Source organism: Rhinolophus hipposideros (assembly GCF_964194185.1).
Source record: "Rhinolophus hipposideros genome assembly, chromosome: 16".
Classification (NCBI taxonomy): Eukaryota; Metazoa; Chordata; class Mammalia; order Chiroptera; family Rhinolophidae; genus Rhinolophus; species Rhinolophus hipposideros.
In genome coordinates, this window is record NC_138062.1 from 45830042 (window position 1) to 45846906 (window position 16865).

Below are 16865 nucleotides of genomic sequence, written 5' to 3' on the forward strand. Positions count from 1 at the left end.
TTCGTGTGACTACTGATTATTTTTGATATCTCAGTGTCCGATGGCGTGCGCGCGCGCACACACACACACACACACACACACAGCAGTGATAGGTTTTTCTCGTCTTAGGAATTCATTTATTTTATATCATAAAACCAAAGGATGCCTTGGTATATTAGGGCATTCTTTATTAATTTTCAAAGCACAGCAGTTTTTCTCCTGAGAAGGACCAATTTTCACGATGTCTTTTTAGTTAGGAGGTGGAGTGCCTTTCATTTCTCTGTGCCATCTGAGTTTTACGTGAGGGCTGTATAACGCATGTTTGTCGCGTTTGAACCTAGCAGCATCTTCTTTCCAAAGTCCCCGTGAAGTTGGGCGTATCTCCTCTGTGTGTTCCCAAACACCCCACACTTGTGTCATCTACATAGTCCCTTGTTTGTTTTGTAGTTACTTACCTGTTGGCTGGTCTGTGTCCCCTGCTCTACTTTAAATTCCTTGCTGTCATGACCGTTATCTTGTTTATTGTGGTAAACCTATGTAGTGCTTGCTGCACAGTAGCCACTCTGGATAGTTGATGAATGAAGAAATGCAACTTCATTGACTGGATGATCCTGAAAGCCTTTTCCTTCCGTGGTGCGTTCTTTCATTAGATTTCAAATAATAGAAACATAAACTCAGAAATTCACCGTGTAGACTGGGTATGGGCTGCTCAAACAAGTTTCTCTTACTTTTATGGCCACACTTTGTTCGTAGCCCTCTTCCATCTCATCCCAAAGTCATTCAACTTTGTGAGCATGCACAGTTGGAAAGAGGTAAAGGCCAGACTCAGTAGTCCCATACTGGCTGAAAGAAGAGAAGGTTGGTCAGATCTCTCTCATTTTTGAGTGCTGTTTTAAAATCTGTTATTACTGGAGACAAAAGGATAAAAAAATCAAACATTAGGGGCGGCCGGGTAGTTCACTTGGTTAGAACGCAGTGCTTATAACACCAAGGTTGTCTGTTCGATTCTCACGTGGGTCAGTAAGCTGCGCCCTCCACAACTAGATTGAAAACAACGACTTGACTTGGAGCTGATGGGTCCTGGAACAATACACTATTCCCCAATTAAAAAGAAAAAAAAAGGACACTGAATCCAAGTACGTATGTCCTTGATCTGTAAGGTGGCGCTTAGACTCCGTGTGACCTAACCCTGGGTATGGCTGCATACTGCTTACTATTTTGGCAGTGTTTTTATTTGTTAACTAACATCTGCTAATAAGCCACTAAGGCCGAGCTAATTATAATTATGTAGGTGCCACCGCAGGTGTTATGCTACGTTTGGATCAATGAGTAATTATAATTGAAGCTGAATGTAATTAATTATATGATTTTTGAGATTTTCCAGTGTAATTCCACTTACGTTTCATCTTGAAACTAGAGTGCTAAGAGGGATTACTGACACAAGGAATATAGGCATAAAGATTCACTTGACTCATGTTCGAGCTGTGTCTGGTTCCCCTGGTCGCAGTAGGAAAGTGCAAATGGCCCTCCGGAGAGACTGTGTGCCACTCTGCTGATCCCCTGATCCCCCATTCCCCCCCACACACCCTCTGCCTCGTCCAGCTTCTTGTTCCACAGGTCCCCATTGGGCTTTGCTGCTTCAGATCTCCATGCAGTAACACATACTGTTCTCTCTGGAGTTCTCATGCTCCTTCTTTATCCAGCTAACGTGTACTTGTTTTTGGAACTCCACTTAAGGTCAGTAGCTGCAGGAGCCTTTTCTGACCCCCAATCTGATTTAGATCCTTCCTGACTCCTATAGCATCTTTACAGGGGCCCTTTCCACTCTGTGCTGTAATATTTGCTTTGTCAGCCCTTTCTGCCAGTCTACTTCAGGAGAGGTATGAGCTTGCAAGTGCTTTGTTGAATGAGCAAATTAACTGTGATTTTTCTAAATATTCTTATATAGTGCTAAAAACCCACTAAAATCAGGCCTTTTTATAAACTGTACATAGAACTTTATAAAACTAGTTTCTAGTATATAGTACGTCAAGTGATAAATTGGTGTTATTTATAATTTATACTTTCTATTCCCTGTTTTTTTCAAGTTTTCACAAGTTTTAAAACCACACAGCCTTAGGTGGTTTTGTCGTGGTTAGGACATGCTGCAGGCAGACTCTGTGGGTTTGATTCCAGGCATTGCCACTAGTGGGGTCTTTAGGCTGGTTATTTAACTGCGGCTTCCCCAGCTAGGCATTTTAAGGGTAAAAATCCTAATAATTCCTACCTCACAAATTGTGGTGGGGTCTAAATGAGATGCTACATACAAATAAAGCTGTTGCATAGTTCCCTCCAGAGTATACTGCTGACGTTTCACGCCCTGGTTATTTGTGAACCCATGGAGCTCAGGACTGTGGAGTGCTTTTAGATTTTCAGAGCAGACGGTAGACATTGTCAGTTCCCCACACTGGACGAATCACAAGTTAGTGCTGTGGAGGAGTGATGGATGAGTAAAACATTGTGCCACTGTTCATGACTCCGATGTGGGACCTGCCTGATGTCTCATACAGCGTCGTGAGCCATCACATTGGTACCACTCAGGAGTTAGACCTCAGTCTAAAGGGCATCGAAGCTCATCACCAGTGAGGCTGCGGAATGCAGTCATCACGGGTGCTGGAGGGTGATGATGTAGCTTATAGTTTCTCCTAGAGTGGAGGAAAAATAGATGTCAGTAGGACCTGCGGTGGGTTTTGGTGTGAACTCCACAGAAGCAGATTTGCAAGCAGTGTGGAAAAGTGGAAAACTTCCAGGACTTGGTTAAACTCATGTGAAAATGTTGCTAGTTGCTTATCAGTTGCTAGAAACTTTACAGAAGCAGGCAGGCTACCCTGGGAGGCAAATCGGCAGAATGGTGGAGGGGGGGGCCACGTGCGACCTGTGTATGCTACACACATAAACTCAGTGCTCTGATATTTGAGGTGCGGAAATGACTTTTGGTTTCACCACACCTGTTTCTGCCACGGATGACATGATTACGAGGAAAGTCGGTTTTAGAGTTGGCACCTTCTTGCTTGTTCTCGAATAAGCATCAGTAACCTTTTTTGCCAAAAAGATATTCTGTGACATTTTTATTTAGCTGGAGAATCTCACCAAGCAGCTGGGATAGCATGTGAAAAGTGTTCACCACATGTTTTTGAATAAATTAAAATGGATATTTTAGAATTGGAGGTATGTTTGCTGAATAATGGTTTGGGTAAGGTAAAATAATGGTTTAAGGAAACAAAATGCTTTTTAATTTTATGTGTGGTAATATTTCATGGCCTTGAGGAATGAGATATTTTGCATTAGAAAAAATGATATGGTTCAGTTAAGCTTCAAATGCCCAATTGCCTTTTAAGCAGCAGGTGAAATTGAATATAATTTTACCTTTGATGACCCAGAGTCATTTTAAATATATATATATTTGGTACTTTGACCCAATTTAGTTTTCTACATATGCTTTATTTTGTCTTAATGTCAGACTGCCATTTGCCACTTCTGCTAATGCTGTTCTTAATTCAAACATTCTTCCATGTACTGTGTTCATTGATTGTTTGCCTCTGGTCATTTCTCTTAAGTTGAGAAATCAATAATCAGTGTTGGAAATATTTCTCTGATAAACAACGGCAAGATTCTTTTTTTTTTTTTTTAAAGTTTCTTTTTTTTTTTTTTCAGAAAGGGTTTATTTTTTTTTTACATTTTTTTTGCCTTTTGTGTGTGTGTGTGTGTGTGTGTGTGTGTGTGTATGTGTGTGTGTTGAGAGCCCACTGGCCCATGTGGGAATCGAACCGGCAGCCTTCGGAGTTAGGAGCATGGAGCTCTAACCGCCTGAGCCACCGGGCCGGCCCGACGGCAAGATTCTGCGTGAGGGCCCAAAGCTTAGGTTTTTGTCATGACAGTTTTCTGTGTACTTCCTATTTAGAAATCCTGTTCTAAAGGATGGCAGTTTTTAGTTAGTCTCAACTTCAGAAAAGTGGACTTTTACTATAATATTTTTACATGGGATGCTCAGTATGTTTATTATTGGTATCATTAATTTTTTTCCTCTGCTTTGTAAACAGTCAAAATTTGCTGTGCGATGTCACAATTGTGGCTGAAGACATGGAAATCTCTGCTCATAGAGTGGTGCTGGCCGCCTGTAGTCCTTATTTTCACGCCATGTTTACAGGTATGAAATATCTTAGTTACGGGTATTTTTTTAAATCATATCATCTTGAGAAAGCTCAGACTATTCTATATTTTTAATTCATGATAAAATATTTAAACAGATCAGAATCTAAGCTCCTTTTTTTTAAATAATTAAAATTTTTCAGTTATAGTTGACATACAATGTTATATTAGTTCATGTGTACAACATAGTGATTAGACATTTATATAACTTATGAGGTAATCACCTTGATAAATCTAGTACCCATCTGATGCCATACATAGTTATTATTAATTCTGTATTATTGATTGTAATCCTTATGCTATAATTACATCTCCAAGACTGTTTTGTAATTACCAGTTTTCACTTCTTAATCCCTTTCCCTTTTTCACCCATCCTCCAACCCCCTCCCATGTAACCCTCAAAATGTTCTCTGTATCTGAGTTTGTTCATGTATCTTGTTCTGTAGATTCCACATATAAGTGAAATCATATGAATGTGTCTTTCTCTGTTTGGTTACTTCACTCAGCGTAAGGCCCTCTAGGTCCATCCATGATGTTGCAGATGGCAAAATTTTTATTTTTTATTTTTTTATGGCTGAGTAATATTTCATTGGATATATATATACCACTTATGCTTTATTCACTCATCTCTTGATGGACATCCAGGCCTCCATATCTTGGCCATTGTAAACAATGCTGCAATGAACATACAGATACACACGTCCCCTTGAAGTACCATTTTGGGTTTTTCTGATAAATAACCCAGAAGTGGGATTACTGGGTCCTTCTTTGTCTCTTATTATAGCCTTTGTTTTAAAGTCTGTTTTGTCCGGTATAGGTATTGCTACTTTAGCTTTTTTTGTTTGTTTCCATTTTCATGAACTATCTTTTTCCATCTCTTTACTTTCAGTTTGTGTGTCTTTCGATCTGAAGTGAATCTCTTGTAAGCAGCATATGTAAGGGTCTTATTTTCTTATCCATTCAGCCACCCTATCTTTTGATTGGGGCATTTAATTCATTTACATTGAAAGTAATTGTTGATAGGTAGTTATTGCCATTTTATTCTTTTTTTTTTTCTTCTTAAAGAAGGCCCTTTAACATTTCTTGTAATACTGGTTTGGTGGTGATGAACTCCTTTAGCTTTTTCTTGTCTGGGAAGCTCTTTATCTGTCCCTTGATCCTAAATGATAGCTTTGCTGGTTGTAGGTTCTTGCATTTCATTACTTTGAATGTTTTGTGCTACTCCCTTCTGACTTGCAAAGTTTCTGTTTAGAAATCAGCTGGCAGTCTTATGGGAGCTCTTTTGTAGGTAACTAACTGCTTTTCGCTTGCGACTTTTAAGATTCTCTCTTTGTCTTTAAGCTTTGGCATTTTAATTATGTGTTTTGGTGTGGGCCTCTTTTGGTTCATCTTGTTTGGGACTTGGTGCTCCCTGGACTTCCTTCTCCAGATTAGGGAAGTTTTCTGTCATTATTTCCTCAAATAGGTTTTCAATCCCTTGCTCTGTCTTCTCCTTCTGGCATCCTTGTGATGAGAATGTTGGTACGCTTGATGTTGTCCCACAGGTACCTTAAACTCTCCTCAATTTTTGGGATTCTTTTTGCTTTTCTGATTAGGTGTTTTCTGCTACCTTGTCTTCTAAATTGCTGATTCAGTTCTCTGCTTCATCTAATCTACGTACTTCTGATTCCCTCTAATGTATTTCTTTTTTTTTAAATTAAAATAATTTATTTCAAAATTTGAAAGGCCACCATTCAAAACTTCTCTCCTGTAAAGACATCTCCATTTAATATTTTCTTTTATTTTTTTTATTAGTTTCAGGTGCACAAGACAAAGTAATATTTAGACGTTTATCATTTATATCCCCCACACTGTGTCCCTCCATCCACTATCCCTCAGACATCGCACAGAGCCATTACATTTCCACTGTCTCTATTCCTAATGCTGTACTCCGCTTCTTGTAAGTATACACACACACACACACACACACATCTATATAAACTTGTAGTTGACATTCATTGTTGTTCAGCTTCAGCTTCAGGTGTACAGTGCAGTGATCAGGCATCTATACCATCAGGAGACCCTGACGTGGTCTCCCTAATGAGACAAGTGTCCATCGGATACCCTACAAAATCTTTACAACATTATTGATTACGTTAATTTTCAAAACTCCGTGACCATCTTGTGGTTACTGACTGTTTTCTAATCCCCTCACCTTCCCCCTCATCCCCACCCCCTCCCGTCTAGCAACCCTGTTTTTCCTCTGTGTCTCCAAAACTGTTTCTGATTAGTTCATTCACTTATTCTTTTCTTTAGATTCCACATACAAGTGAGATCATACGGTATTTGTCTTTCTCTGTCTGACTTATTTCACTTAACATAGTGTTCTCTAGGTCCATCCATGTTGTTGCAAATGGTAAGATTTCTTTTATCTTTATGGCTGCATAATACTCCATTGTATAAATGTACCACAGTTTCTTAATCCAGTCATCTACCGATGGGCATTTTGGTTTCCATGTCTTGGCTATTGTGTATAGTGCTGCAATAAACATAGGGGTGCATATAGATTTTTGATTGGAGTTTTGGATTTCTCCAGATAGATACCTAGGAGTGGAATTGCTGAATCATAAGGTAGTTCCATTTTCAGATTTCTGAGATACCTCCATACTGTTTTTCATAGTGGCTGGACCAATCTGCAATCCCACCAACAGTGCACAAGCGTTCCCTTTTCTCCACATCCGTGCCAGCACTTGTTTCTTGATTTATTGATGATAGCCATTTTTACTGGGGTGAGGTCGTATCTCATTGTGGTTTATATTTGCATTTCTCTGATGGTTAGTGAGGTTGAGCATTTTTTTTCATATGTCTATTGGCCATCTGTATGTCCTTTTTGGAGAAATGTCTATTCAGGTCCTCTGCCCATTTTTTAATAGGGTTGTTTGTTTTTTTGGAGTTGAGTTGAGTGAGATTTTTATAAATTTGTGATATTAACCCCTTATCAGATATATCATTGGCAAATATCTTTTCCCATTCAGTAGGATCCCTTTTTGTTTTATTGATGGTTTCCTTTGCTGTGAAAAAACTTTTTAGTTTGATGTAATCCCACATGTTTATTTTTTCTCTTACTCCCCTCGCGTGAGGGGATATATCAGTAAAAATCTTAACTCCGGGTAATGTCTGTGAAGTTTCTTCCTATATTTTTTTTCTAGGAATTTTATGGTTTCAAAATGTACATTTAAGTCTTTAAGCCATTTTAAATTTATTTTTGTATATAGTGTAAGGAGGTGGTCCAGCTTCATTTTTTTGCATGTGTCTGTCCAGGTTTCGCAGCACCATTTATTGAATAGACTGTCTTTACCCCACCGTACATTCTTGCTTCCATTGTCGTAGATTAAATGGCCATATAGGCATGGATTTATTTCTGGACTCTCTCTTCTGTTCCATTGATCTATGTGTCTGTTTTTATGCCAGTACCATGCTGTTTTGATTACTGTAGCCTTGTAGCATAATTTGATGTCAGTTATCGTTATACCTCCCATTTTGTCCTTATTTCTCAAGATTGCTGAGGGTATCTGGGGTCTTTTATGGTCTCATATAAATTTTAGGATTATATGTTCTATTTCTGTGAAAAACGTCATTGGTGGTTTGATAGGAATTGTGTTGAATATGTATATTGCCTTAGGCAGTATGGACATTTTATCTATATTAATTCTTCCTATCCATGAACATGGTATGTGTTTCCATCTATTTGTATCTTTCTTTCTTCAGTGTCTTATAATTTTCTGAGTGCAGATCTTTTACTTCTTTGGTTAAATTTATTTTATAGTCTTTATATAGGTATTTTATATAGGTATTTTATAGTCTTCGAAGCAATTGTAAATGGGATTGTTTTTTAATTTCTCCTTCTGCTGTTTTATTATTATTATATACAAATGCAACTGATTTCTGAATATTAATTTTGTATCCTGCTACTTTACTAAATTCATCTATCAGCTCTAATAGTTTCTTGGTGGAGTCTTTAGGGTCCTCTATAGTATCATGTCATTTGCATATAACAATTTTACTTCCTCCTTACCGATTTGGATGCCTTTTATTTCTTTCTGTTGTCTGATTGCTGTGGCTAAAGCTTCCTGCACTATGTTGAATAAAAGTGGAGAAAGTGGGCAACCTTGCCTTGTTCCTGATCTTAAGGGGGATGGTTTCAGCTTTTCCCCATTGAATATGATGTTAGCTGTGGGTTTATCATATATGGCCTTTATTATGTTGAGATATGATCCCTCTATTCCCAATTTCTTAAGGGTTTTTAATCATAAATGGCTGCTGGATTTTGTCAAATGCTTTTTCTGCGTCTGTTGATATGATCATGTGATTTTTATTTTTCATTTTGTTAATGTGTTGTATCACATTAATTGATTTGCGGATGTTGAACCACCCTTGCATAGCAGGGATGAATCCCACTTGATCATGGTGTATGATCTTTTTAATGTATTGCTGAATTCTGTTCACTAATATTTTGTTGAGGATTTTTGCATCTATGTTCATTAGAGATATCGGCCTGTAGTTTTCTTTTATTGTGGTGTCTTTGTCTGATTTGGGGATCAGGGTGATAGTGGTTTTGTAAAAAGTGTTTGGGATCCTTTTCTCCTTCTGGATTTTTTTGGAAGAGCTTGAGGAGAATAGGTGATAATTCTTTTTTGAACTTTTTGTAAAATTCACCTGTAAAGCCATCTGGTCCAGGACTTTTGCTGGGAGATTGTTGATTACTGATTCAAGTTCCTTGGTGGTAATCAGTCTGTTCAGGTTTTCTGTTTCTTCTTGAGTTAGCCTTGGAAGGTTGTATGCCTCTAGAAAATTGTCCATTTCTTTCAGATTGTCAAATTTGTTGCCATATAGTTGCTCATAGTAATTTCTTAAAATTTTTTCAGTGTCTGTTGTCACTTCTCCTCTTTCATTTCTGATTTTATTAATTTGGGTCCTCTCTCTCTTTTTTTTAATGAGTCTGGCTAAAGGTTTGTCGACTTTATTTTCTCTAAGAACCAATTCTTGGATTCATTGATCTTTTGTATTGTTTTTCTGGTTTCTATTTCATTTATTTCTGCTCTGATGTTTATTGTCTCCTTCCTTGTACTCCCTTCGGGCTTATTTTGCTGTTCTTTTTCTAGATCCCTTAAGTGTGAAGATAAACTGTCGATTAGTGATGTTGCTTGTTTCTTTAGGTAGACCTGCAATGCTATGAATTTCCCTCTTAGGACTGCTTTCGCTGCAACCCCTAGATTTTGGGTCGTCGTGCTTTCATTTTCATTTTTCTCGGATATCTTTTGATTTCTGCCTTGATCTCATGGTTGACCCATTCATTATTTAGTAACATGTTATTCAGCCTCCATGAATTGGTGTGTCTTCCAGTTTTTTCCCTGTAGTTCATTTCTAATTTTGTAGCACTGTGGTCAGAGAAGACAAATGGTATGATTTTAATTTTCTTAAATTTATCAAGACTTGTTTTGTGGCCTAACATGTGGTCTGTCTTAGAAAATGTTTCATGTGTACTTGAGATGAACGTGTATTCTGCAGCTTTGGGGTGAAATGCTCTGAAAATATCGATTAAATCTAAGTGGTCCAATGTGTCATTTAAGGCCGTTGTTTCCATATTGATTTTCTGTCTGGAAGACCTGTCCCTTGTTGTCAGAGGTATGTTGAAGTCCCCTACTATGATAGTGTTACTGTTGATCTCTGTCTTTATGTCAGTCAATGTGTTTTATATATTTAGGTGCTCCTGTGTTGGGTGCATAAATGTTTAGTAGGGTTATGTTCTCTTGTCAGATCGATCCCTTTATTATTATACAGTGTCCATCTTTGCGTTTTAATATATTCTTCATTTTAAAGTCTATTTTGTCAGATATAAGTATTGCAACTCCAGCTTTTTTCTCATTTCCATTTGCATGAAATATCTTATTCCAACCATTCCCTTTCAGCCTGTGTGTGTCTTTTGATCTGAGGTAAGTCTCTTGTATACAGCATATACAAGGGTCTTTCTTTCTTATCCACTCAGCCACCCTATGTCTCTTGATTGGAGCATTTAATCCGTTTACATTTAAAGTGATTATTGATAGGTACATAGTTATTGCCATTTTTTAAATTTGTAGTTAGATTGTTTTCATCTTTCTTCTATTTATAGAAGTTCTTTTAGTATTTCTTGCAATGTTGGTTTGGTGGTGATAAATTCCTTTAGCTTATTCTTTTCTGGGAAGCTTTTTATCTCTCCATCAACTTTAAAGGATAGCCTTGCTGGATAAAGCAATCTAGGTTGTAGGCCTTTGTTTTCTATCACTTTGAGTATCTCTTGCCACTCCCTCCTGGCCTTCAATGTTTCTGTAGAAACATTTTCTGTAGAAAAGTCATTTGATAGTCTTATGGGTGTTTCCTTGTATGTAACCCTCTGTCTTTCTCTTGTTGCTTTTAGGATTCTTTCTTTGTCTTTAACCTTTGGCATTTTAACTATAATGTGTCTTGGTGTGGGCCTGTTTGGGTTTATACTGGTTGGAACTCTCTGCACTTCCTGGGCTTGTACGTCAGTTCCCTTTATCAGGTTAGGGAAGTTTTTGGACATTATTACCTCAAATATGTTCTCGATCCCTTGCTTCCTCTCTTCACCTTCTGGTATTCCTATGATGTGCATGTTGTTGCGCTTGATGTTATCCCAGAGGTCTCTAAAACCATTTTCATTGTTTTTTATTCTTTTTTTCTTTCTGTTGTTCTGTTTGGGTGATCTCTGCTAACTTGTCTTCTATGTCACTGATTTGATCCTCTGCTTCATCTAACCAGCTGTTAATTTCTTCAAGTGAGTTCTTTATTTCAGTAATTGTATTCTTTAGTTCTAGCAGGTTGTTCATTATGATTTCCATATCGTTTTTTATGTCGTCACTAAGCTCCTTAAACATTCTTATCATCAGTGTTCTGAACTCTGTCTCTGATAGGTTGGTTCCAATTCTGGAGGTTTCTTCTGTTCTTTTATTTGGGATATGTTTCTTTGTTTCCCCATTCTGACTGACTCTCTTTGTTTGCTTTGATGTATTAGGTAGATCCCCTAGAGTTCATAGTTCTTGCTGGGTTATCTTATGTAGTATATGTCCTTTATATTTGACTTGCACTCCTGCCTTCTTCTCCTCTGCGCGTGCTCCAAAGGTGACTCTTGTGTTGTGTATATTGTCCTGTTAAAGAAGATCTTTAATTACTTTTCACTTGTGAGTAGGTGGGGTTAAGTTAACTCCTAGGCTGACTAGCTGTGAGACTTGGCTCTGCCCACAGCAGGTTGTTCTTCTGCATGAGGATTGACCACTTAAATGTGATTTGGCATCTATGGGCTCTTGTGCCTGCAGAGAATTCCCTCTGGGTGTGTGACTTGTAGGTCAAACCCGGTAGTACTCTGGCTTGGTCTGGAGTTGGCCTCTGGGTGTGTTGAATCTTGTGCCTTTTAAGCTGGGCCCTGGTAGGGCAATTTCAAAACAGAGCAAATCACCAAGCACAACAACAACAACAACAACCACAACAAAGAAAAAATCAAATACATTCACATGTAAAAACAACTGACAACCCACACTCAAGACAAGCAAAGATATCAAAGATATAAAGACAAAACAAAACAAAAGAAAAGCAGCGCCAGTCTTGGCTTAAGCCCACCAAGTAATCTCCAGGTTGCCCTCTGCTGTGCCATAGCGTCCTCTGTGTATTGTGTAGGCAGAGCCTGGTGCCCAGAGTGACGTTGGGACTGCAGATTTAGATGAGTCTTGCTGAGGGGTCTGGATGGTATTTTCTACAAAATCAGTGCAATTTCTGCTCTTGCCTGCACATATGTGCACTGAGAGTAGCACCACCAGCCCTGTGCCCAGTTCTCCTGAGTCTTAGGGCACTTCTTCCGTGTATGTGTGTGTGTGTATGTGTCTGGCGGGCGATTTCTGAGCTGTTGAAAGCCGGGAGCTGCGTCTGCTGCTTACTGCTGATCCCTGGGAGTGCCTCTGCAGTTGTAATTGCCCTGCCCTAGGCAGGCCAGAAAGGGTGGGGGCTGGGGATGGAGGGGTCTTCTCTCTCCCAGACCAGCCGTGTCACACTCTTCCCGCAGGCCAGAAAAGGTGGTGGCTGGGGGTGGAGGAGTCTCTTCTCTCCTAGCCCAGCAAAAATCACACTCTTCCCAGTCTCTTCCCTGGGTCAGAGCTGCACGCAGGTCTTCCCAGAGCCTGAGCACTATGGCTCCTCTGTAATCTGACACTACTCCTCAGTTCAGGGGCCAGTTTAAGTCTCTGGGAGGGCGGGGGTCGGACTGGGAGAGTGGGGGGAGGGGTCCAGGTATGGAGTTTGTGTCCTTTATCTGATCTAGGGCCCAGCTGTAGGTCTCAGCTGAGATTATTGCCTCAAATGCTGGATATGCTGCCCCCTCGGCAGGAGAGATCAGCTGTGGGATGCAGGGAAAGAGCCCACCTCCTGGCTTTTGTGTTCTCTGTTCCATCCTGGGATCCCCTGTGTCTGCAGATGTGGGCCGCGTCTCCACTCCACTCCCTTCCCTCTTCCCCTGCTTTTCCAATTTGCCCACCTTCAAGTAATCGTTGCACGAGTCTCTTAGCTGTTCTGCGTGATGAGCAGAGTCCTTTGATGGGTTATAGATGTCCGATTTGTGTCTCTGATGTATTCTTTATTTCAGTTATTGTATTCTTCATTTCTGACTGGTTCTTTTATGTTTTCTATCTCCATTTTTATGTTTTTTATCTCTTTGTTGATGTTGTCCCTGAGATCATTGAGCATTCTTATAACCAGTGTTGTTTTTTTCTTTTACTTTTTTTTTTCTCAAAGGACACAAACTCCATACCTGGGAAATTTGGGAAACAGAGTGTTTTTCCAGGGCCCATCAGCTCCAAGTCATTGTCCTTCAATCTAGCTGTGGAGGGCGCAGCTCAGCTCCAAGGCCAGTCGCTGGTTTCAGTCTTCAGTTGCAGGGGGCACAGCCCACCATCCCACGTGGGAATTGAACCAGCAACCCTGTTGTTCGGAGCTTGTGCTCTAACCAACTGAGCCATGCGGCCGCCCCTTATAACCAGTGTTTTGAACTCTGCATCTGGTAGATTTCTTGTCTCCATTTTGTTTAGCTCTTTTACTAGAGCTTTGTTCTGTTCTTTTATCTGGGACATGTTTCTTTGTCTCCCCATTTTGGCTGCCTGCTTGTGCTTGTTTGTCTGTATTAGGTAGAGTTGCTATACTTCCTGGTCTTAGTAGAATGGCATTATGTGGTTGGTGTCCTGTGGGGGTCAGTGGCACAGTCTCCCTGGTCACCTGAGCTGGGTGCTCCAAGTGTGTCCCTTGTGTGGGTTGTGTGTGCCCTCCTGTTATAGTTGAGCCTTGGTTGCTGTTTGCACGTCAGTGGGAGGGACTGACCCTCAGGGTGATTTGTTGGGAGGACTGGCGTGTGGAGCAGCAGTTGTGCAGGGGCTGACACTACAGAGCACGATTCACTTTAGCTCTGGTGCTTGCACAGTCTGCTCTTTGGGTGTGTTGTCTGCAGAGGCCACTGAGCTGGGTGGTGCTCTGGCTCAGTCCAAAGCAGGCCACCAGGAGTACCAGCCACAGGGACACCTGGAATGAGCCACAAAGCAATCTGCAGATGGCTGCCACCCACACTGTGCTTGGAGGTACCTGGGAGAGGCTAAGCTGCAAACCAAGGCCAGCTGAGTTACAGGTATTTTTTTAAACACAGATCTGGGCTTTTCTTTTCATATTTTCTTACTAACATTTTACTTTTATGAAATCAAGCATTGTAATTCAAGAAAACGTTCTTGCTTTGTTCCAAATTCCTCCTCATCTTTGTTTTTCATTGTTGTAATCCTTTTGTGTGTATGTGTACGTTACATACAGATACTCACAATTTTATTCTCTGTTTTCCCCCTTTCAACTTACATTTACATATATTGCCTCACTTTACTTTCTTGCCATTTATAACAGCTTTTGGCACTTTATTATTTTGGCAAGAGAAAAGCACTTTTACTATTATACATTTTTTCAAATGATTTTCTCATTAGTTTCATCCAGTGTTTACAGTTAACAGAGATATGTTTATTTAGTGTCCTTTGATTGGGAAATATAAGAAAATAGGATGGATACGTAGGCCACTGTAAAAATATGGAGGATGTAAAATAGGGTGGATACTTAGGCAACTGTAAAAATATATATAGAATGATTTTAGTACTTCAGGAAAAAAGGGAATGTATATATGCCTGCCACACTTAAAGTGTTTAACCTCATTGTTTACAAAAAAGAAAACAAAACATAATATTCTACAAAGAAATGAAGTTATCTGTTCCAACAATGAGCTTAGAGTTTGGTAGGACAAACAGAATACTTACAAATACAAATGTAGTTATACAATAAAGGCACAGATATAAAGCTATTTATACTTTAGGAACTATTAAGTATTTCCTGTGCTTAACATTTTGCTAGGTACTCAAGGAATACAAACCAATGTAAGCGTACTTCTCACTCTAGTAGCTTATTGTGTCATTGGGGAGATGAGATGTACACTTTAAATACATAATAGTGCATGGAAGATCTGTGTACCCAAAATAGTGATACAGGTGGTGAGGACTGCGATGGGCAGCTTCGAGAGAAGGGAATCTGACATTTCCTGAAACCTAATGGATGTAAAGGGTTTACACAGATGAAGATGAGTTCAGTCTGTGCTTCACTCCATCACTGTCAATCTGTGCTTCAGTTTCCCCATCTGGTAAATGGGGATGATAATATTACTCACTTCCTGGGACTTTTATAAAGGGTAAATGAAATCATGTATGTGACTCTTTAGCACTTGGCACGTAGAAAATGCTCAAATAGTGTTGGCAATAATTATGATTATCATTATTATTTTTCACTCTCAATCCCTAAGTATCTTTATATTCTGTAAGAATAGAAGATTGCAAAAGTTTTAGACTAGATTTTTTTTTTTTGATTTTTTAAGTTTCCATAGTTACAGAAATAAAGTGATTCACTTAAAACTACAAGGTCAGGGTTAGTTTCCTTTTCCCTCAAAAGGCAACACTTCGAGCCTTCAGACTTTCTGAGCCTTAGACATCCGAGATACAGATATTAGAGGTGGCAGATCTTGTTATGTCTTTATCTTTCTTCTCTGTTTCCTTTATAACCTAAATTACATTTGAGTCTTCCTCTTTATATTTTTGTTCAGTGGCTCTCAACTCTTCATGTTTTAGCTGACTTGTAATTTATGAATAGGTGAGCTTTGCCTAATGGGAGTGAGGCCCTGAAGACATTTTCAGTCCACGAGTATTCCTAGTGTGGCTCGGTTAACTGGCAGGTGGGTACTTTTTGCAGTTGAGTCTACTTCTGCCTGAGAATGCTTGGTCAGATTTTAGATTGTTAGGTGCTAAGGTAGATGGAAAGAAGGGATACTACGTTAATTTCTGGCACATATAAAATGTGAATTAAGTACTTCCAATGTGTTTTTTTTACAACTTTATTGAGACACAGTTTACATAAAATTTACCCATTTTAAGTGTAGAGTTCAATGATTTTCAGTAAATTTGCTGAATGGTTCTGCCATTACCATAAATCAATTTTAGAACATTTTTATTCCTACATAATGTTTTCATGTACATAATGTTTTCATGTTCCTTTTTATTGCTAACTAGATTCCATTGTATGAATATGCCACATTTTGATTAGTCCATTCACCAGCTGATGGACACTTGGGTTGTTTCCAGGTTTTGACTGTTGTGAATGATGCTGTTATGAACATTCATGTGTAATTCTTTGTGTGGACAATTATCTTCATTTCTCATGGGGGTAGATAGACATATAGGAGTGGACTTGCTGGGTCACATGGTAAATTTACATTTAACTTTAAAAAAAACTGCTATGCTGTTGTCCATAGTGGATGTGCCAATTTATTTTCCCACTAATAGTGCACAAAGGTTCCCATTTCTCCAACTTCCTTGACAACACTTGTTACTCACTGTCTTTTTTTTAAACTAGTAATTCTACTATAAATGGGTGTGAAATGGCATCTCTTGTAGTTTTAATTTGCACTTCCCTAATGACGAATGATGTTGAGCATCTCTTCATGTACTTACTAGATTAGAACTAGACTTTTATGGTTCCTCAGATGCTGTTTACCTGTCTGGCAATCCTTGTATGTTTTCTTCTTCTGAATCCACTGCATAGTTACCAGTTTGGCAGAGATGAGGTAAAGAAGAAATGGAGATTTGGCCTAGGTGGTTTAGTGTACATACTATATTCATTTAAGATTTGCTAGACTATGAGTCCATTGTCTATCTCTTTTCTTCGTCTTGAAGCCCTATAAAAGTTTTATTATAAAAAATATATAGAGTATGAGGGATATAAGTGATAAATGTCTAACTTTTACATTGTTTTGTGCACCTGAAACTAATAAAAAAAGTTATAAAAAATAGAGAGAGGCCAACAAATAGACTTTTTATGTTTCCATTCCATCATACTCCGTGCATATTTATATTTTCTTGATCAATGGTAAGCAAACGTGTTTGCAGTGGCACAGGGCGTTACCCTACTCTTCTTTTGTTTTCCCATGACTCACCTCTTAGGAAATGGGGAATATGCAGGTGTTCTTTCTTAGCCTTTGTTTTTAATGTCCTATAAACCATAGATGAATTTTTTTCTTCAAATTATATCACCTAAAAAAGAATTCTGCTTCT

General features: G+C 38.9%; 1 protein-coding gene across 5 annotated transcripts in view; it reads left to right on the plus strand.

The window, feature by feature from the left end:
* The window catches only part of KLHL2 (kelch like family member 2), a 94285-nt gene that overhangs the window by 18915 nt on the left and 58505 nt on the right, over positions 1-16865 (plus strand). For all 5 annotated transcript variants that reach the window (XM_081075786.1, XM_081075784.1, XM_081075787.1 and 2 more), the window contains one exon: positions 4059-4165. In XM_081075786.1, coding sequence (XP_080931912.1) covers positions 4059-4165 — 107 coding nt within the window. The remainder of the gene's footprint in view (positions 1-4058; positions 4166-16865) is intronic.